This window comes from Bombyx mori, chromosome 5 (genome assembly GCF_030269925.1).
Source record: "Bombyx mori chromosome 5, ASM3026992v2".
NCBI lineage: Eukaryota > Metazoa > Arthropoda > Insecta > Lepidoptera > Bombycidae > Bombyx > Bombyx mori.
In genome coordinates, this window is record NC_085111.1 from 7,475,868 (window position 1) to 7,497,460 (window position 21,593).

Genomic DNA, 21,593 nt, shown 5'->3' on the forward strand with positions numbered 1-21,593 from the left:
ACCATAAAACCGGTAGTTTTACTTTAAAAAAGACCAACTGCAGAACCCACAGACGTCGCAATTTGTAGGCCAGCTTTGCGAAATGAGATCGAAGTCTCAATTGCCCTCTTATCGTCGCCGGGTCTAACTACATATCGCACTCAGGCGACGAGGCATTGCAAAGTCAACGTCGCCCAAAACATATCTTGTAATATCCTCCGGGTCCACTCTCGGTGCTATTAGATTCTCTAACCACCGGTCACCATTCTCGTCTAATATGACGAAAAGTTCGAGGTGCAATAGTGCATAGCGCATTTTTTTTATTTTTTTTTTATTGCCCTTGTAGGCAGACGAGCATACGGCCCACCTGATGGTGAGTGGTTACCGTCGCCCATGGACTAAAGCAATGCCAGGGGCAGAGCCAAGCCGCTGCCTACCGCTTAATACTCTCCACAAGCCTCGTTTGAAGAAGGACATGTCATAGCGCTCGGGAAACACCGTGGAGGGGAGCTCATTCCATAGCCGGATGGTACGTGGCAAAAAAGACCTCTGGAAACGCACTGTGGATGACCGCAGTGGCTTCAGGTAGTATGGATGAACTCTACTCCGGTGGCGGGCGGTGCGATGGTAAAAACGAGATGCCGGTATCATCTCGAACAATTCCTCAGAGCACTCCCCATGGAACATACGGTACAAAATACAGAGGGAACCGAAGCCCCTCCGCAGACCCAGAGGTTCCAAACGATCCGTGAGAATGGGATTATCGACAATCCGAACGGCCCTCCTCTGTATGGAGTCAAATGGAAGAAGCTGGTATTTGGGAGCCCCGGCCCAGAGATGGGAGCAGTACTCCACGCGAGGCCGGACTCGTGCTTTATAAAGCAAAAGCCTTTGTCCAGGCGTGAAGTACCGCTTCGCTCTGTTGAGGACTCCCAGCATTTTGGACGCCAACTTGGCTTTGCCTTCCAAATGACTCCGAAACTGGACATCGCTCGAAATGTTGACCCCAAGTATCCCAATACTCTCGGAAGGTTGCAGGGATACTCCTTGGAATTGCGGCGCCATGACAAAGGGGTCCTTCTTCGCAGTGAACGCGCAAACTTGTGTCTTTAACGGGCATAGACACAATCCACTGAGTTTCTTGCCGGATCTTGGTGAGTCGAGATTCCGATCCGTTGGAATAGTCCCGTAGGCTACAAAAGATTAGGTAGGAAAAATAAATACACATTCAAAATGGAACATATAACTGCTTCGCTTTAGTAATAATTCTGTACCTCCTAAGAGGTCCCCGCGCCTAGGGGATACGCGGGGTATGTGAGACTGGTCCGCGACTGCGAGACCGCCGGCCCAAGGATGTTTTCAGGGCCCTACCCACTAAACGACTCCCCTGCACTCTTCGCCCAAACTTCCGATCACCTCCGAGATCAGAACCCGGATGAGGTAAGGGGGTTACCGCGGTCAACACAACCAGACGGTGCAGCTCACCCCAAGGACGACCGGCCGACGGAGTCTTCGAGGCGAATCGAAGGCTCTGAAACATCGGCCGTCTCGGTACGGCAGCCCGTCAGGCCGCCCGGACGGTGCCGCTGGTGTCCCGGAATACCGCGCTGGACCAATACCAGCCTGCCGGGTCGGGACGCGATACACCGCCAACCGGTTGCTCTTTCGTATTTCCTTGGCGGCGCGCTAGAGTTTTGGTAGTGCGCCGCACGGCCTCAACCCCCTCAGGTCACCCCTTGACCTTTACCGGGGGGAAGCCGCCACCTACAGGGGCCGAGATGTACGGGCGTAATCCCTCCTCCAGCCCCCGGCTCGACAGCGATGGATCGGTGCGGAAAGGGAAGAGCTCTCCGTCTCTCGTTCCGCTGCCTCCTTCTGCGAGATGGGGGACTCGCAGAAATCGAGCATCGCCTTACAGGACTCGTCGCTGCCGAGCATCGTAGCCACGACGTGCGGCAGCGAGAGGTCCTCTCCTATGAATGATATTACCATCCTATGCGGTCATTTTTTTTATATTCGCAGAAGAATTAGGGTGATAATGTCACATTAATAATATCACATTGCTATTTGACTCTTATCAGACAGGTTACAATTCACTTGATAACTTTTATCGATGACGATTGAAAATTTTGCACTTACACATATCCGTCATCCCATTCAAAGTTGTCCATCAAACTCCACGCGAAGTACCCTTCAACAACGCTTCCATCTTCGTGAATACTGTGTAACAACGCGTTCAGATAATGACTATAGTAGGACACTCGTGTTTTATCATCGAGACCATTGAAATCCGCGTAGCCGTTCTCGGTAACTATAATTGGATAGCCGCTGTATGTCTTCGTTATCCATTGAAGAAGTTTTCTGAATCCGTAAGGCACGACCTGAAAATTAACATCCGTAGAGATATTTTTACTAGAGGTAAATCGAGCCCGCGGCTCTCCAGTGGTTATTCATGTCATAAATATGAGTAAATACTATAGTTCTAAAATAACCTACATTCAGGTAAAGAATTACTTGCGTAGAGTAAAGGCAGGGTTGGGCAGTCTTCTGCCCCCGATCGCGTTAAGTTTGCGCACTCAAACGCTGAAGGCAAATACGAAAATGTACGTTGCGAGAATCATTATTTACGTCCCATATGATGTTGCACACTTGATTTGTAAATGGATGTGCTTCGACAGCAAAATACAGCAAGGATTTTATATATTGCTCCGTAAGGCGAGGTAAGTTTATATCTATAAATTTCGCTCATTTGTTGGAAACAATATTTTAAAGGAAAATTTAAATGACAGCCATACTCATGTTTCTCTCAGACTTGTATGATAGGATTGTTTATCCGAATGCGAATACTTTACATAATTCAATTTTATTATAGAAATCTAAAAACATAAAGTTTCACGTAAATATCAGCCAGTACAACACATTTAAATTAAGTACTTATAAATGAATGATTGCATAATTACATTTATTTTCTTTTTTTTTGACAACCCTATCATTTGGGATTGATAACTTAAGTACGTGCACGGATGAAGGTGTCGCCCGACATTAAAGGGATTTCTCAACTGTATGGATTGTAAAACTGTGGTAATACCATAGGGGTGGGTAGCTAGCTATATTACTGCACTATAAATAAGCAACAGTTTTTTTTTTATTGCTTATATGGGTGAACGAGCTCACAGCCCCCCTGGTGTTAAATGGTTACTGGAACCCATAGATATCTACGACGTAAATGTGCCACCTACCTTGAGATATAAGTTCTAAGGTTTCAAGTATAGTTACAACGGCTGCCCCATCCTTCAAACCGAAAAGCATTACTGCTTCACGGCAGAAATAAGCGGGGTGGTGGTACCTACTCGCGCGGACTCACAAGAGGTCCTACCACCAGTAAGAACCAGGATAAACTTCTTTTCGGCGACGGATGATACTTTGGTAATAGGAAGATAATGAAATTTAACAATAACTCAGAGCACGCCCTAACTGAATAGTTTAGATTAATTTATAAAGGCAAAGGGACTGTGTGTGGTTCGTCTCGGGAAAAAAAATCAAGCAGAAAAAATCTGAAGCATATTATAACTAGGTACTTATTATACTATTGTAAGAAAGCACCTTTGCTATACTGACCCAGAATAAATAAAGACTACGTAAATACATTACACTTAATATATACGTACATAACATACATTTCTTACACTTAATACATGTCGCCTAAACAAATAGCTTAGAGCAGAACGATAAGTCGAATAAGCACCCATCCTATTAAAATTAAGGGCTTGCAATGCAGTTCAGTCTCATATTAAAAAAAATTCTTCAATTCAAAATGTATCTTGATCCAAAAATAACAAAAGACGCTTTGTTGCCCTAAAGAACATTGAATATACGGTAGCTGAACTAACATTGGAAATAAACCATACTTTTAAATTGTGTATTCAACCAACGCAATCTCGAGATAGATTTCGTCATGTTGAAATAAGAAACTAATTTCCTTTCCCTTTGTGCACTTGTTAACTTTAAATAACTATTATTACCCAACAACTTGTTTTACCTGACCCAAATTTATTGAGAGTTCTACACAATAACGTTAATTTCTTTACAAAATCTATACATTTTCAAAAAAGAAACTCCTTAGATTGTAACGGTTATACCAGCACGAGATCTGTAATGAAACTATTTGCCCAAATAATTCAGTCATTATTTTCATACGATATAGAAGGCGCACTCAAATGATAAATAGTTTAAAACTCAATTTTAAGTCAAGCCGTAACCTACCTTAATAAAAACAACATTCCTTCGCAACGGATTTAGTCAAGACTGTAGTACCAAATTTTGCCAAAATATGCCCTCCCTTCAGAAAGAAGTGTCAGTTCAACTCACATACCTTGAGCCAAGTTGAAGAGGATTCTGACGGCCAATTCGGATCTTGAACCCTCACGATTCCGACATCGTTCTGGTGAGATGGTATAGAACCTACTTCTTTATCCGCCATCGTCAGCAGGTATGTTGTGTAATGATTCAGACCAAAGAAATCAGCCGTTCCTTTAATGTATTCCACCTCTTCTGTTGTGAATTTAGGCAAACGGGAACGAGTAAAGTTTTGTTCTTTGCTTTTTTGGTCCACAAGCTTTATTAATGCGGGAGGATAATTACCCTCCGCTGAATAAATCGGATGAGCGTACCAGCCGACCTGAAAAATATACAAATACTCTTTGAAATTTAACCAATAATTCACCTCTTGCAAGCCTTTCGTCAAAAATTTGTTATTATTTTATATATAGTTTTCTAACATAAATTCATTTTTAATATATCATACCATTTTATGACAAATAGTAAGTGCACGCAACATTGACCTCTTTGGCCAGTCACCACTTCCAATAATTCATTAATTACATAGCGCTTAAGTGTTACAAGGATTATATCATTATAGTACCTGTACATTTGCTTATAAAGCAAATTATAGTTTTATCCTAATTTAATGTTTGCTTTTATTGAGTGAAATACTACAAAATAATCTAAAACATTCAAGTTGGTAGAATGAAAAACTAATTATTATTTAGAGTACTCGAAATTGTATAGCATAACTAAATGAAATTTGTTTCAAAATATGTATATTAAATGCATATTTATAATAAGAGTACTAAAAAGTTATTATTCATCTATCTATATATCACAAATACGAATTGAATTATCATATCCACTATTACTATACAGACTATACAGCATTATTCGCAATTATTGTCATTATTTTTTGTATCAGAATCACATTCGCCAGACTCTCCTCTACACAATGGGTATTGGCGTCATCGCTATAAGGCTAAAAACCCCTGTCACTCAACCACACGCAACTGAATCTCAAATGAAATAGGAATCATCGCGACAATAGTGCCACATCCACTAGTTTCACCCCGTTGTGTCTAAGAGGTGCTTAGGCTATTTACATATTATAGTCTCCCTAATTCTTCCTCGCGGATCTCTAAGCCGACCTTAAAAAATCTGTCGTTCGGAATACCTACTTTCCAATTGTAGCGGTCACAAACGTTGCGATAAATTACATGATTGTTTTTAATCATAAAGGAACAACGTGAAATGTAAATTTTTCTTTAACGTGATATTGTAAAGATAAACATCCTGTCACGACTTTCTGAGATATACAATAATATATATCTCAGATAATAATATTTAAGTGCGCTATCTATGTTCATATTGAAACTTACATGTGTTTGCAAATATAGCTCTGCTGCATCTCTGTCTTCTTGAGTATCTGTCTTAGGTTCAGCCCAGTTAGAATCTAGTGCAATACCAATTTTTCCTGAAAAATGAAAATATTTTTCGTTGATATTGATTTCGTTTCAGTTTTTAAAATTATCATTTTCCTATTTTTAGACGATTTAAACAAATGCGATCTAGCTAATCAGAGCTAATCTTATTGTAAAAGAGCAGATTAATTGGATCAACCGCAAGCAGATTAATTAGTGACCTCTTCTTCTTCTTCTTCTTGCTAACGTTTTCCCGATCTAGTGCTACGGTCCGCTTTCCTACTTATACTCCTCTACGACTAAAAACATTTAATATATGAATATAGAAAGTAGGTGTCATTGTAACTCACCTTTGTTTACTGTTCTATATTCTTTGTCAAACAGATGATAGACATTAGCGTGTGCCTTAAGTAAGTTATGAGTGCATAGGTATTCAGCGTGACCATGTCGATTTAATGCGGGCGCTCGATATGTTCCCCCATAGCCTTCTAGACAAGTCTGCATCGGCTCATTGAAAGTTATCCAGTACTTGACTCTGTCTCCAAAGTTCTTAAACAATATCTTAGCGTAATCCGTGTAATAGTCGACAATGTGCGCGTTTGACCATCCACCGATGTCCTGTAGCTTTTGCGGCAAATCCCAATGATATATCGTTATCATAGGTGTTATATTGTATTTCAGAATTTCGTTTATAAGATTATTGTAGTATGCAATTCCTAATTCATTGATTTCGTTCGTTAATCCTGTAGGAAGTATTCTGGGCCACGATACAGAAAATCTGTATGTATCAACTCCGAGCTCGTGAACCATTTCAGCATCGCGCTTATATAAATGATAAGAATCTGATGCAACGTCCGCGTTGGATCCATCTTTGACGAACTCGGGGTTTTTGTGCACCAAATGATCCCAAATACTTTCGGATTTACCTATAAAAAACAAAGATTTAATCTTTGAAATTATCAAACGTTTTCATTCTTAGATGTTTCCTACGAGGACGCTTTATATTCATTTTTCCCAAAATAGGTACATATTTTTTTTTAACTAATATTATGTAGGTATGTGGCATTTACGCTAGAAAGTAAGTCGATACTAAAAATGCATCGTATGTCTAAAAATTACTTTGTTATTGAACATAGAATAGATACAAATGTACAATAGTATATAACACATTCTATTCAATAGTTATTTTTGTATGACATTGATGGACTTGAGTATAGATTTTCCATTGTGAAATCAAATAGTAATAAAAAGTAGGTGCTAACCGTCTACATTCCAAGCGCCCTCTATTTGGGCAGCAGCTGTAGATACTCCAAATATGAAATTTTCTGGAAACTTGTAGTTCGTATTTTTTCCTCCAGCTAAATTGACAATCTCAGCGTATCTGTAAATGACAATATTTACATTAGCAATGCATATCTTTTTTTACATTGTAAATAATTATTCGCATTTGCATTGAACATAAATTTAATGTAATATAATAAGATAATTTAATATCATAAAAGATAATTTTTAATTAAAATATTTAAATATTCTTAGTTCACGTGAACAATCTCGTCAATATCATACAGGAAGCTGTGTTGCGGCATTTACATATATATGCCCTTTATACGGATTTTTAACAAGCACACGAAACCTATTTTTAATAGTAGATCTTAATTTTATCAAAAATTTTACCGTTAACTAACAATAAAAACACAATTCAATTCTTAGATTCAGATCACTTAAAGTGTGTATTCGAATCACAACAGTAATTTTTTTTCTTGTTCTATTGCGTTTACCCTTTTATTTCAGTGGCAATTGATTAACTAAAAATGTTAACAATTGCATTAACAAATATTATACTATAGAAAATTAAGAGTCAAAACGAAGAAGTGGTAGTGGTATCGACATATGCGATTATTTATCTATACAGTACAGTATATAACTAGTCAGGTCATAAGTATTGTCACACAGTAAAAACTTTTCTTTTAGAATGCTGGCCACAAAAAAGTTTATTGAATTCGAATTTCGAATTGTTCATGAAAATAAAAATGTATACTTTTAGAATTTTACTCATTTTTAAATATGGAGTGGACGCTTAAAGAAGACCGTGTTGCAGTTATTGCGTTGCATCGTTGCGGTTACGCGCCAATTCAAATTTTTAACATACTGAAAATTTTTAATATAACCAAAAGATTCGTTTATCGTACCATCAAACGATACAATGAAGACTCTAGTGTAGATGACAGGTCAAGAAGTGGTCGCCCTCGGTCTGTTAGGACTCCAGCAGTGATAAAAGCTGTGAAGGCGGGAATTCAAAGAAATCCCAAACGTAAGCAGAAACTGTTGGCCCTTCAGATGGAGTTAAGCAGAACCACGGTGAAAAGGGTGTTAAATGAAGACGTAGGGCTTCGGGCATATCGAAGAAAAACAGGACATCGTTTGAATGCTCGTCTAATGGACCTGAGACTGAAGAGATGCCGCGCTTTGTTGAAGAGGTACGCGGGAAAAAAATATCGGGAAATTCTTTTTTCAGATGAAAAAATTTTTACCGTAGAAGAAAGCTACAACAAACAAAATGATAAGGTGTACGCACACAGTAGTGAAGAAGCGAGCAACCGTATTCCGCGTGTCCAACGAGGTCATTTTCCATCCTCGCTCATGGTATGGTTGGAAATTTCTTATTGGGGCTTAACAGAGGTACATTTTTGTAAGAAAGGTGTAAAAATGAATGCAGTTGTGTATCAAAATACAGTCCTGACGAACCTTGTGGAACCTGTTTCTCATACCATGTTCAATAACAGGCACTGGGTATTCCAACAAGATTCGGCGCCAGCTCATAGAGCGAAGAGCACACAAGACTGGCTGGCGGCGCGTGAAATCGACTTCATCCGGCACGAAGACCGGCCCTCCTCCAGTCCAGATTTGAATCCGTTAGATTACAAGATATGGCAACACTTGGAGGAAAAGGCGTGCTCAAAGCCTCATCCCAATTTGGAGTCACTCAAGACATCCTTGATTAAGGCAGCCGCCGATATTGACATGGACCTCGTTCGTGCTGCGATAGACGACTGGCCGCGCAGATTGAAGGCCTGTATTCAAAATCACGGAGGTCATTTTGAATAAACTTTAGTGTCATAAGAATCTATGTTTTGTTAAGTTCATTTTGGTATATGAATGGTTACATAATGAATAAACTTGTTTCAATTATTTTACATTAAACATGTGACAGAATTTATGACCTGACTAGGTATGATAGTATATTATAGTATATATCTATACCCGTTCATATTTGCAGAAGATAATGTCAATTAATCTATGCGAGCTCTCGTCGTGAAACGTTCGAGATAAAGCCTCTAGATTCGAATGAGCCTTCGGTATCTGCTGTCGACCTTCAATTATGAATATATTTGAACAAAAACATAATACATAAAAGATTTTAGTGACTATTCTTTATTTATTCATGTTTATAATAATCATAAATAAGGTCGATCGAGGAATAAAATTAAAACCTGTATGGTTTTTTTTGTATAGTTTTTATTTCATGTTTTATTTACACATTTTAAGGAATATAGGTAAAATGTAAGAGAAAATCGGGCGCTAACTAATTACAGCCTACGGTCGAGCACACAACTCACATAGTGAAATTGTTTAGTGCGGCCTTCGTGTTAACTTAAAAAAATATGTTTATACAAATCTTTTAAGTACGAACGCACTTAATATTATTAACTCCAAAATTAGTGGCAGTAGGATTAAGCTACATTTGACCTTAGTTTTGGGGATTGTCGGAATTTGCGTTGGGATGCTTATTGGCTTCGGTATCCGCTTGCACCGTTTGTTTTGAGTCCGAAACTCGCCATTCGAGTTCAGTGATTTATCGTTTTGATTTCATTGATTTATCAACAGATCTTCTGTTAACACGAAGATACAGAGCGACATGTGATGTCGATTCAGTAAATGCTTCAAGCAATGCTTGCAATACTTAGTTCAATTTTAATTTTTCAAATGTATGGGAATTACAGAGCTACAATAAATTTATTCAGTCAAAAAGTTATATACAAATTTTAAATGATAATTGCAGTTTTTGTGCTACTTTATCACCTCGTATTCAAATCAAAATTCGTATCAAAATAAAACTATAAAATTGATTTTCCCATGCTAGTGATCTTTTGTGTGATAACATAACTGAATTAACATAACTTCACATTACACAAAAATATTGTTGACGGGTCTTCGCTTATTCAAATTTGAATGGTGACGGTGGTAATTTTTTTATTATTCGTCGCTGACGTCGTTTGACCTTTTAACAAAATTTAATTTTAACAACCCAAAAACATTTTCAATAACATTAACCTTTTCTTTGTTTATATTTATGGCTCACGAGGCCAAACATGATACATAACCTTGATACATAACTAAGAAATCACAAAATAATTCGAGTCTACCTTGCATAATATTAGCTATGAATGTCTGTAACAAAAACAATAGTTTCATCAGAGTACGGCCAGTAGTTTCGTGGAATAAACGCATTCTTTATCTCGCATTTATCATATCAATACATTGACGACGCTATCAAGCGTAAGCACTTACATAGAAATCAATAACTCAAGCATCACTTTGACTTTGGATGAAAAGAAAATGAACAGGAAACTTAACTTTAAAGTCTGCTACGTTTTAAATACGAATCTCGCCTTCCATTGACCAGCAGTGAATACAAATTTCCCAGAAAACATGTGACTACCATTGTAATTTTGATAAAAAATAGAAAAAAATACGATACCTCAATTATTATATGTTTTCGCCCAATGATCGATGTTTGACCATAATCGCCAACACTACAAGATTAAAATAAATCTCTGTATTTAAATTTCCCTTTTTTTTGCTGAGATTAAGATTTAGATAGCAATCAAGCTCGTCAAAAGCTACTAAACAAAAAAAAGGAAAAGAAAATCGCTTGACAAATAGAGGAAAAGGAACATTTTCTCCTTTACTGTTTTGTTATTGCCTATTTATTTATAAATGGTGAATAGACGGGTGATTGTTTTCAGGTGGAGATGGGCAGGATATGTGGCAGGCCCTAACGAGTGTTACCTCCCAACTCCCAATATATCATCCAATCAGAAGTAGTAAAGATAAAAATGAGGAGTTGGATAGGAATAGACGATAATCGAACTGTATCTCGAAGACGATATTTCCGACAGGATATTTACCAAGTAGATCTTCTGGTCTGAGATTAGTTTGTCTTTAGTTTTTTTTTTTCTATCTAGATACGGTAACATTGATAGTAGAGTCGTCAAATATATTTTCCATTAATCTTTTACTTGGACTCAATTTTTAATTACTTCAAGTTTACTATGATTTACGTTTAATTTTCTACTTGAGTCGTGTAATATGTGCACGCATGCACTTAAGTGTAAACGTTACTTCCGTATACTTACTAATAATTTATTTACTAACCTTTTTGATCTCAATGTTATTTCATTGCAATATAATCAGGTCAAACAATTAATTGGAAGTAAATTATGTCATTGTTGTCGTTAGTGTTCCGAGAGGAAAACCTTCAAACCCTTGTAGTATATAGTTGCGGAAAATATTAACTGCACTGTGTAAGTCAAGTGCAATGTTATAATTAGCTTCATTAATTGATAGCATACATTTTGATTTTAACTTTACTGTAATAAGTCCATAACCCTACTTTATCTATTCTATATATCTATACTAATATTATAAAGAGGAAAGATTTGTTTGTTTGTTTGTTTCGAATAGGCTCCGAAACTACTGGACCGATTTGAAAAATTTTTTTTCCATTAGAAGCCGACATTGTCCCTCATGAACATAGGCTACTTTTTTTAATTTTTTTTCAAATTTTTTTTTGGTTTCATGTGTATTTTAATGTTTCCAAAGCGAAGCGAGGGCGGGTCGCTAGTTATTATATAAAAATGAATTGCTGTTCGTTAGCCTCGCTAAAACTCGAGAACGGCTGGACCGATTTGGATAATTTTGGTCTTGAATTATTTGTGGAAATCCAGATAAGGTTTAAAAGGTAGATAAATATGAAAATGCTCTGAATGATATAAAAATAACATCTTTGTTTTTCCTTTGATGTGTCCCCCGTCGGACCGATTCCTTTTGTTTGTTTTAAGTTTATTTAATACAAAAGTTTAGGTCTTTTACTTATAGATTGAGGCACTTCGATGTCTGCCGGGTCAGCTAGTCTATTATAATCATTTACTCAGAGATAGCAAATGGCACAAAATATAGGAATTACTACTCGTAAAATATATTAATCCGTAAATTAAACAGAGCAACGGTTTTACACCAGCCATTTCGATAAGCTGCACATCTGTGATACCCCGCTTGACGGCCTCGACTCCTCCAGTTGCCCTAAACCACAACCTGAACCAAAACTGCGTCCAACAGGGGCCGGAGCAAAGTCAAACTTCTACACGTCGCTGCCGAACAACCTAATCAGTATGGTGTGCAAGTCCGGTCCTAATTTTTCGACGAAGACACGGGTTTGCTCCTCTCTGACGCAGAGCAGAATCAGAGCAGACTACAAGCGTAAGCTTGACTGTGTTCTTATCGCCACAATGGTAGTACTCTGCCGTTAGCTCCCGCTTGTTAACTCAGTACAATTAAAGGCCGAAACAGCTCTGATCTGTATGCACTTGCGTCACCCGGAAGGTGAGACTTTCTCAGTAATTGTTCAAACCTCCATGACGACCTGGACTTAGAGTCCACCAGTAAGTATATGCAGTCGGCGTCAATGCGCCACTTCGATAAAGCGGCACGACACGAGAACCCTCTCATCGTGGCCGCCAGTAACTACATTCCCGATCCTGCGGACAGAATGGAAAGCAGTCGACGTCGCCCAAAACACGTCATCTCGGATCCTCCCGATCCACTAACGGTGCTTCTAGGTACTTCAAGCACCGGTCACCGTTCTCGTCGAACCCGTCGCTTGCGACGAAGGGCTTGACGAGTAAATTAACTCTCAGACACAGCCCACTGAGTTTCTCGCCGGATCTTCTCAGTGGGTCGCGATTCCGATCCGGTGGTAGATTCTGCGAAGCAAAACTCTTGCTAGGGTTCGTGTTAGCATCGTCGTTAGGTTTGAGCCCCGTGAGCTCACCTACTAGTTACGGTTACGCTGGAATAGCCTCTCAAGGCTACCAGCTTAGGTAGGAAAAAAAAAATTGTTCAAAGGTCACATTGAAGTCTCTGGGTCTCCAATACAAATCCCGGGATTGGATTCTCTGTTCCCGTGATAAACAACGGGCAGGTCTGGCTGAAAGCCGTGCAGAGCGCCCAGCAGAAACCCGACCGACCTGACAGATCGCTTAAAAACCCGATTCAACTGATAAGTAGAGCAACCCAGCACCGTCAAAGGGTACTGTCACCCATAAGACAAACATATTTTCAATTTAAATTAAATTTATGAAGTTAATTAAAATCAGAATTCAGTTAATTCAAATAAAAGTAAAAATAAAATACAATTAATACTACTAATAAAATACGAATTCAGTTAATTCTAATAAAATTAAAAGAAAAATACAATTAATACCATTAATTCAAAAACATCGAACTCAAGAAACAAATTGGACAATTTAATCAATTAATGTCTGATGTTTCACTAAAAAGAAGACGTTATCCGTGAACGACTTAAATCCGAAACAGACAAACTGGTTATTGAAACGTGTCCATCATTAATTTTAATACTATTAATCGTTCAAAAGTAATAACAAGATGTCTACTATAGAATAAAATCTATATATATATAAATTAATTGCTGTTCGTTAGTCTCGCTAAAACTCGAGAACGGCTGGACCGATTTGGCTAATTTTGGTCTTGAATTATTTATGAAAATCCAGAGAAGATTTAAAAGGTAGATAAATATGAAAATACTCGGAATTAAATAAAAATAACAATTATGTTTTCCCTTTGATGTGTCCCCCGTCGAACGGATTCCTTTTGTTTGTTTTATGTTTATTTTATACAAAAGTTTAGGTTTTTATTTATCGATTGAGGCACTACGAAGTCTGCCGGGTCAGCTAGTCACAAATAAATATCTTAGAAGTTCACCCATGGTTTCCTGTGGTAGATATTTAAACTGATTATTAAATAGTTTAGATAGAAGTGTAATGCGGGGAAACAGTCGCCTCGATAACGTTTTAGTGGACTACTTTTATTCAATCTAGTCTATTTCCAGATCTTAGGTGTGCTAAGATTACGCAAAAATATGACAAGTGTACAAAATTTTGGGCGAAATTTTTGAGAGCGTAGGCGAATGAATTTTATTTATGAGTCGATGAATTGATAAAACTTAAATTCTTACCCTTCAGAGTTTGATTAGGGTTCGAGAAGGGTTTCGACTTTGAATTCATGGGGACCATTTTGCAAACTTGTTCTTTCCATCTATGGAAAAAATAATATTCAAAAATCATATATTTGCTAAGTATCTAAAACATTCCTAAATGTTTTATTTATTTATTTATTTATGTACACACAGAAAACAAGACACAGTACAGAGTAATAGGAAAATTATGTACAAAGGCACTGCTTATTTCTTTGAGAAATCTCCTCCAGCAGACCTGCGAGAGGATAATGAGAATAATAATAAAAAGTGATAAGTGTGTGTAAAACAAATAACGCATAACTAAAATAACAAATACAACATGAGAATTATAGCACATACACATAGCAAATATTATTAGTAACACAGTAACACTCGTATATGCGAAGAGTATAGAACCATGATCATTCATTCATTCATCATTTTCTAGATATGATAATATGATAATCGCGTGCAGTATTCCGGGTGTTTGAAACGATTTTAGAAATAACATATGGTTTTTTAATTTGCATGTATGTTCTGTCTTTGCAGGTCGCAAAGTCGTCGTGTCGATTGAAGATATAATTTATTTACCATTCATGATCATAATTATATACGATAGAGTCTATCAATAGATAATGCAAAAATTCATTGACTGATTTTCTTACATGAATTCACATATTGTTCAATAGAAGCTTTGATTAAGTATGTCTATTAAATTTTTTTTACTGCAATAAACAGAAAAAAATACTAAACAGGCTTAATAATGTTGGTTGGTTTACACTTAATCTACTTTTGCATTTCTTATACATATTACCATTTAATAAAACCAGAATAATAAGGTAAAAAATTGATGAAGTCTTCTATTCTTCAAGTAAATTTACATTCGTAAAAATGACGTCATTATATTTTTTAAGCGTACCTATTTGTTATGCATTTGAAAATATATTTTTTTTGTAGCATCTGTACTTGAATTGATGAAACCAACGTTGATTTAATCAGCACAATTATTCAATTAATACTGTTCTGGTTCAACAAAACGTCTTTACTGGTGGTGGGACGTCTTGTGAGTCCGCACGAGTAGGTACCACCACCCTATGCCTATTTCTGCCGCGTAGCAATAACGCATTTCGGATTGAAGGGTGGCGCAGCCGTTGACTACACCATTAAAAAATAATAATAATAACATTAAAAGAAATTAAAGGAAGCAACAACACAGTATTCACTAACGTCTAAAATAAGAAATCAGAAAACAGTAATTTAAATTCATGTGAAGTTGGGTGAATAATTGTAAATTCGCAGGTATATTAAATGAGCTATTTATAACCACAGCATGATCTGTTACTCAACTTTTTCGCCATTTACTACAATGGTTTACGTATTTAGCACGCATATAAGCAGTAGGCAGCGTAAGACAAATTGGAAAGATGTAGGTAGAATCCAATGTTACTGATGGTGATGTCGTAGACAGAGTGAAGTGGAGGAGAAAATTAAGAAAAGCTGACCCAACCACCATGTAGGATGAACAACTAGGAAGAGAGAGAGAGAGAATGAGCAGTGGGCAGCGGATGACTGTGCTCCGGACATAAAATATGGTATATCCATGAGCCATGGTTACCGATTACTTTTAGGTCATAGTTCTCTTCAGTTAATTTATTCTGAAAAACCTAACATCTAATCACCAATTGTTTCTCTTTAACCTGCAATATTTTATAAATGTAAATTTATGTTTGTATTTCAGTTTGTCTTTGTGTAAAAACCACATGATAGTCCGTTTACTCGTAGATTAGCGTAAACAAACAGACAAATAAACAAATTATATTATAAAAATAAATAAAATCGCTAATTTATATTCTATTGCTATTCCTTACTTACCGCCGTCAATATTTATTACTTTTCTTAAATGTATAGACGCACCGGATTCTACTTCTATTGCATGCATGACTTTATATGTATAAACGTATCCTTAGTCAATTGATCGACAATTTAATTTTATTTAAGACCGTATTATATAAAAATATACTGAAATTATTTGATATTATGTGGTTCATTTTCATGTAACTGGTACAAAAAGATAAAACATACAACAACGTGTTAGTATATATTAATAGATAAGTGACTATTTACAAATGCATTATGACTACAATAGACAGTAAAGTAATAAAATTTACTCGAGAGTGCATAATCTACATGGCAAGCAATATGAATGTAATTATTGTATTATCAGATCACTTAATCCTTTCTAACGATTTAGTATATTTAGTCCACGACCCTATTTAATGTGCCAACAGAATAACATGTAGTTAACACCTATTCGGTATCATAATCTTAATATATCCTCATCCTAACATATCGCGACTCTAAATAAATCAATCTAATTGTAAAAATCGATTTATTTTTAAATAAAAAACTTATCTTTCTATGTTTGTTAGGCTATCACAGTGGTCGGCAAACTTAATAGCCAAAGAGCCAAATATGCAAATTAAAACGACTTAAAAAAATTGAGAGCCAAATCTGTTTGTAAATGTAATAAGCATTTATTATTGCAAATCATAAAATAAATGCTATATTGTATACTTCTTCGATTAATATACATATATATAATAATCGACATCACTTAGGGGTGCTGATATTAAATGACCGTACATACTATTAACCAGCTTTTTCGTCCACAGCCGGAGAATATTAGAGGCCGGGCAAACAATTAGGATATTTGTGCCAGAGCCACACTCAAGAGTTGAAAAAGCCGCATGTGGCTCCGGAGCCGCACTTTGCCGACCTCTGGGCTATTATCATATGTTCGTAGACCGGCGTCGTTGGTCGTCGACTATCGCCTCAACGACCCGTCGGTCGGGCGTCTTCGGAGTGGCGCCGCGAGTCTGGTTGTAGTGTTGACGGCGAGAACCTCCCTACTCTGACCGGGTTCTGACCCCGGACGGAGATCGGACATCGGGTGTAAGAGTGCAGGGGAATCGTTTAGTGCGGTAGGGCCCTAAAACTCCTTGGGCGGCCTGTGGTCTGCTCCCAACATCAGATCGTCAAGTCCTACATACCACGCGTGCCCCCTTAGGCGCGGGGACCTCACAGGAGGTTCGGCCCAGGCCCGAAAAAAAAAGAAGGACATCACATGGTAGTTTGTTAGGCTATCATCGAGAGCTTCAACTATACGATCCCGGTAATAATATCGCGAAGTAACAATATCTCAATCTTATTTTCGAACCTAACTCCAATAATCTAATCAGCGACAATCTAATTCCAATCTTAAGCATCGTTGATACAAAACAGCTCCTTTTCTTATTATTCTTTGTAATTTTTTTTATTACATAGATGGATGGACGAGCTCACAGCCCACCTGGTGCTAAGTGGTTACCGGAGCCCATAGACATTTATGCCGCCACCCACTTTGAGATATGAGTTCTAATGTCTCAGTATAGTTACAACGGCTGCCCCGCCCTTCAAACCGAAACGCATTACTGCTTCATGGCAGAAATAGGCAGGGTGATGGTACCTACCCGTGCGGACTCACAAGAGATCCTACCACCATAGTTTTTCATATGTACATATCTCTGCCGCAAGCCTTTATAAAAAACAATAAGTCTTATTACATACATAGTAATGTCTATAGGCTTCGATAGCCTTTCCACACGCCATGTTCAGATATCAGATTTGCTATACCGTGTGTACCAATGCTAAACAAGTTAACAAAATGGAGTAATTCTGGAAATCACAGCGTGTTGAAGGCGTATGATTGTATGTAATTATCCTTCCTGTTGCCATTAGAAAACTACTGGCCATTCAAATATCGTAATGAATTATAATTTTTTACCTCATTCCTCGATTTCATTCAGATTTTCCTATGAATAAACTTACCATCACCATACGAACTATTCTTCGCCAATCTGTATCAAGAACTTTAGGTACCTACCATGAACCTTTTCGATTGGAAAGTCGTACTACTAAAAATCATGAGACCCATAACAATAGGTTACTATTCAGATGGCGTTTCTATCGACTGCTCTTAATTTATAACTCACAGCTACTTGGTATTATGTTATTACCAACACCATAAGGATTTGAAATCCGTCGTATTACACAATTTTATTCCTTCATCATGAGGTCGTTCTTGAAAATTGGTCATTTACTGCCTGACTTTTTTAATGCTCATGCGGTTGAACTAGATCATGGTCTACCTGATGTTAAACAGTTACTGGAGCTCATGGACATCAACAAAGCAAATGCCGCCAGTAACCTTGAAACATGGCTTAGTCTCAATTATCTTATACCTTTAAACAAGCAATCTGAATCTCGGAAACGGCTCCAACGATTTTCATAAAATTTTGTATACAGGGGATTTCGGGGGCGATATATCGATCTAGCTACAATTGATTTTCAGAAAATGTTGTTTTATTCGTGTTTTCAATGATCAACTTTATCGATAATCAACTTTATGACTCTTCCCGACATCTTTTGGCGAATAATAATACTATTTTTCTTCATTGAGGGCAACTAACCGCTTTAAAGACACAACAAGATGGCGTTATCAAAAAAAAACCCAGCAAAGCTCGGTCATCGTCTAGTATAGTATAACAGAGCACCTGGCGTTTAGCTTAATGGATCGTAACAATTTAAATAAAATGCATATTGGAACACACTATGCACCCTAATGTTAAAATGTAATGGATTGAAACCTTACGATTTCGACAGCCCTTGCGAAATGAATACGGTGAAAGGGCCTCGCGAATTATTTGAATAAAATATGACAATCGATTCATTTACTACATTTTGTTATAAGAACCACACCATGCACATTGATTTAATCACTAATGCTTAGGTATACATAAAAAATGATTGAATTCCTTTTTTTAATAGAAATAACATGATGTTTCCGTTGTTTGAATAAGTCGTTTTTAATGAATTAAGTTTTAGTTGGGTCATAATGAAAGCGGTGAACGAGCTCACAACTCAGCTAATGTTAAGTGCCACTGGAATGTTGCTCTCGACCTATAGACTTGAAATCAATGTATCAATAGCATAGCAATCTTGCCAATTATAATCTTTGCCGGTTTGATTTCTGTGCTTTTTTTTTATTGCTTAGGTGGGTGGACGAGCTCACAGCCCACCTGGAGTTAAGTGGTTACTGGAGCCCATAGACATCTACCAAGTAGACGCGCCACCCACCTTGAGATACAAGTTCTAAAGTCTCAGTATAGTTACAACGGCTGCACCACCCTTCAAACCGAAACGCATTACTGCTTCATGGCAGAAATAGGCAGGGTGGTGGTACCTATCCGCGCGGACTCACAAGTGGTCCTACCACCAGTAATTACGCAAATTATAATTTTGCGGGTTTGATTTTTATTACACGATGTTATTCCTTCACCGTGGAAGTCAATCGTGAACATCTATTGAGTAGGTACGTATTTCATTAGAAAATTGGTACCCGCCTGCGGGATTCGAACACCGGTGCATCGCTTCAACACGAATGCACCGGATGTCTTATCCTTTAGGCCACGACGACTTCAGCTGTCCCTGTCTGGCTGTCTTATGGTAGATCGCGGTTATTATTTTTTCTTACCTATGCCTTGAGAGGCTATTTAAGCTTCTTCTTGACGTGTAGGTGAGCCCACGGGGCTCAAACCAGGTGTGTTGCTAACGCTGGCCCTAGCAAGAGCAGTGCTTCGCAGAATCTACCACCGGATCGAAAACGCGACCCACTGAGAAAATCCGGTGAGAAACTCAGTGGTCTGTGTCTATGGGAAACTATGGGTTACTCGTCGAGACCGAGGACGGTGACCGGTGCTTAAGGTACCTAAAAGCACCGTTAATGGATCGGGAGGATCCGTAATGATGTGCTTAGGGCGACGTCGACTGTTTACTATTCAGTCCACAGGATCGGGTATGTAATTACCGGCGGCCACAACAAGAGGGCTTTCATGTTGTGCCGCCTTCTCAAAGTGAAATTGCGATGATACTATGACGAACATACCACTGCATCACGACAGAAATAACAAGGACGGCGGTACCTACCTGCATCTTCTTTAGGGGCTTACTATACTCCCTACCACTATTAATTAAACAAATTATAACTATTGCGAATTTTATTAATATTATACTATGTTATGCTTTCATTGTGAAATTAGGTCGACCGTAAACGTATTCCCTTAGATAAATTAGTACCTGCTTACGGGATTTGAACGGGCAAAGTCACATCGATTGATAAGTGTACATCGAGCTTTAATCCTTTAAACCATGAAGACTTCAATTTCAAGGACTTTTTAATTTAAAAATAATTTTCATTCCAGTATTAAAAAAATTTAAATAGTACATAGTTCAAAAATAGGCAAATTTAGTTCAAATAAAATAAACCCTTGTTGTCCTTCTACTTAATTGGTTTCTATACTCATAAAAAATTTGAATTTGATGCTTACCCTTCACACAAAAAGGCTATGATTAAAATCAATCTCATTTTAAAATAAATAAAGAGGTATATTTTACACTCGATGTTAACACTAAGGTCAAATCTATGAACGTTAAATCACACAGAACGTAATTTACTTTTATTTGTTTCGTATTAAATATACAATAAACGTTCAGCACGAGCGGAGTTATACCGCGTACTGTTCTGATTTTACACTAAAGGCAGAGAGAACAGCCGCACTTAGCAAGTAATAGCTAAGATAAAACACGTTCATTGTCGTCATACTCCCTTTGAGAAATAGAGAGGCTAGCGACTGACCAGTTTTTATTAGCGGATTCAGACGTATATGCGACCTTCTTCAAGGTCATCAGGTAGAATCAGAGAATAGTGTAGCCGCCAAGGACTAGAAAAACTTCACGAATTATAGAACTACTTAGGTAGTTCGAGTTTCTCGATGCTAAACGTTAATTTAAAAAAAGGGTTACGTAACTGGTGCTTCAAGCCTTTTTTTGGTGTTATCTCGGTACACATATTATGGATATACCTACTAGTTTATAGCGCATTGCCTATGGGTTAAGACTACCATTCTCAATTTCATTACATAATTCGTGTCCTACAATTCTAACCAGAATGCACTAATAATAACTAAAATTAATTTTCTAATAACTAAAAAAAATATAAATAGATTTACTAAGGCAGAAGAATACAGAAAGCCGTAAAGGACTTCACTTGAAAATTACCTACCACGTGGGAAACGTTCACAACGTGATGAGAAGAGAGATAACGCACGTTACAAGAAGACCATATTGCAAACAGGGACGATTAAATTAAACAAAAATATGTTTTAGTTCTTTGCTTGATATTGAATTTGCTGTAAACAGAATTTTTTCCCCACCCTTCCAGAACTAATCATCCAAAATCGAACCCGAACAGAAATTCCTAGTTATCCAAGAATCAAATACCCGCTGGGCCAAAACCAATGAGGTAATTTTATGTCAGTAACCCAATGCATCCTTTGTAGTTCTTCTTCACTGATCCCCGAACCGACAAATAGTTACCCTGAACTTTTTTTTTAGGATTGAAGAATTACTTGTGGCCCGGAGACCGTTCCAGTTTCACAAGGACAGGTCAGGACAGG

General features: G+C 37.6%; 1 protein-coding gene across 1 annotated transcript in view; it reads right to left on the reverse strand.

Annotated features, from left to right (window-relative positions):
* The window catches only part of LOC101746960 (myrosinase 1), a 21,800-nt gene extending 1,025 nt beyond the window's left edge, over positions 1-20,775 (reverse strand). The window contains exons 1-6 of the mRNA XM_004932279.5: positions 20,466-20,775; positions 6,989-7,107; positions 6,077-6,652; positions 5,685-5,779; positions 4,352-4,657; positions 2,119-2,360 (exon numbers count right to left, since the gene is read on the reverse strand). Coding sequence (XP_004932336.1) covers positions 2,119-2,360; positions 4,352-4,657; positions 5,685-5,779; positions 6,077-6,652; positions 6,989-7,107; positions 20,466-20,503 — 1,376 coding nt within the window. The 5' untranslated portion in view covers positions 20,504-20,775. The remainder of the gene's footprint in view (positions 1-2,118; positions 2,361-4,351; positions 4,658-5,684; positions 5,780-6,076; positions 6,653-6,988; positions 7,108-20,465) is intronic.
* Between the last annotated feature and the right edge of the window lie 818 nt (positions 20,776-21,593).